This window comes from Vombatus ursinus, unplaced genomic scaffold (genome assembly GCF_900497805.2).
Source record: "Vombatus ursinus unplaced genomic scaffold, bare-nosed wombat genome assembly UNPS02014198.1, whole genome shotgun sequence".
Lineage (NCBI taxonomy): Eukaryota > Metazoa > Chordata > Mammalia > Diprotodontia > Vombatidae > Vombatus > Vombatus ursinus.
Window position 1 is genome coordinate 674,689 of NW_020953976.1, and position 1,393 is coordinate 676,081.

The 1,393-nt window shown below is 72.4% G+C and overlaps 1 protein-coding gene across 3 annotated transcripts in view; it reads left to right on the forward strand.

The window, feature by feature from the left end:
- Positions 1-1,031: 1,031 nt before the first annotated feature.
- LENG8 (leukocyte receptor cluster member 8) overlaps positions 1,032-1,393 on the forward strand; it is an 11,937-nt gene continuing 11,575 nt past the window's right edge. For 2 of the 3 annotated variants that reach the window (XM_027860519.1, XM_027860518.1), the window contains exons 1-2: positions 1,032-1,085; positions 1,179-1,353. In XM_027860519.1, the coding sequence (XP_027716320.1) occupies positions 1,048-1,085; positions 1,179-1,353 (213 nt within the window). In that variant the 5' untranslated portion in view covers positions 1,032-1,047. The remainder of the gene's footprint in view (positions 1,086-1,178; positions 1,354-1,393) is intronic. The other variant, XM_027860520.1, reaches the window with a different exon arrangement.

Sequence of the window (1,393 nt, forward strand, 5' to 3'; positions counted from 1 at the left end):
CCCGGGTCTCCTCTGTCTGCGCCCCCTCCCCAGTGCCCGGGTCTCCTGTGTTTGTGCCACCCCCCCCTCCCCCCTCGGGTCACGGTCCGGGTTCTCTCCTTCACCGGCTTCTTTCTCTCTCAAGGTCCCTGCTCAAATGCTCAGCGCTGAGCCTGCTCTTCTACCCTAGTTCAGTTGGGGCGTGGCTTGCACGGGGTGGGGGTGGGGTGGGGGTGGGGGCTCACTGCGGCCTCTCCAGCTCTCATTGGCTGAGGCTTCCTGGTTTTCCCCTCCTCCACCTCAGGCTCCAGCAAGGGAGGGCGTGCCTGCATGGGGCGGGCCATCAAAGTTCTCACCTCTCATTGGGCCTTCTGATCGTCATTCCGAGTCCTTTAAAGGGTCGCTCCGGAAGGGGAGCTTTTGGGAGAGGGCCTGGTCCGGAACCTCCCATTGGCCCCCGCGATGGCTACGGGGCGGGGCGCACGCCGACGTGCTGACGTTGTGCGCGTGCGCTCCCTCGCCACGTCCCTTCCTCCTCCGCTGCCGCCGCTCACGCGTTGGACTCAGCGCCGGAGGAAGAAGCCGCCGTCAGGTGAGTTAGCCTCTGGTGCCGCCATCTTGGGCCGGGCCGCGGGCGCAGGCCGCGGGAGTGGGGCGGGGGATGCGGCGGCGGCGCTTCCGGGCGCCTTCGGGGTTCCGCCGGGGCTCGAGGCCCCGTCTCCGCTCGCGGGCCCGGGCCAACGGCCGCGGAGCGCGCCTCGACGGCGGGGGTGGTGGCGCCAGCGCGCATGCGCAGCGCTCGTTCGGCGTCGGCCGCTCGGGCGTTTGGGTCGCGGAGGCGCCGTTGCGCATGCGCGGCCCCCGCCCTCTCCGGGCAGTTTGGGCCTTGGGGTTTGGAGGCGCGCTCCCGTGGCGGGGACGGTGCTGTGGGAGCGAGCGCGCCTCTGGAAGCGCAGCCTCGCTGCCTCCCGTCCTTAGTCTGGGGCGCCCTCGCCTCACCTCCCCGCTCTCCCCGCAGCGCGACGGGGGCCGCCGTCCCGGGCCCCCCGTGCCCAGCCCGAGGTCCGAATGGCCGCCAATGTGGGTGACCAGCGCAGCGCCGAGTGGTGAGTGGTCTGGGGGCGGGGCGGGGGGCCGGGCGGGCGGTCCGGGGCGGCCCCGAGTTCCATAAGTCTATGAGGTCATGTCCCCTGTCGCAGGGCAGCCCAGTACAGCCTGGGGAGCGGGCCGGCCAGGGAGGGCGGCATGGACGCGCCCATGCACGAGAATCCCGAATGGGAGAAGGCCCGCCAGGCCCTGGCCAGCATCAGCAAGGCCGGTGCCACGGCCAGCTCGGCCAAGAGCAGCAGCAACGGCCAGGTGGCCGCTGCCCAGGTGAGCGGGGGACTGCCCCGCAGGGCCTCCCCCCCCCCCC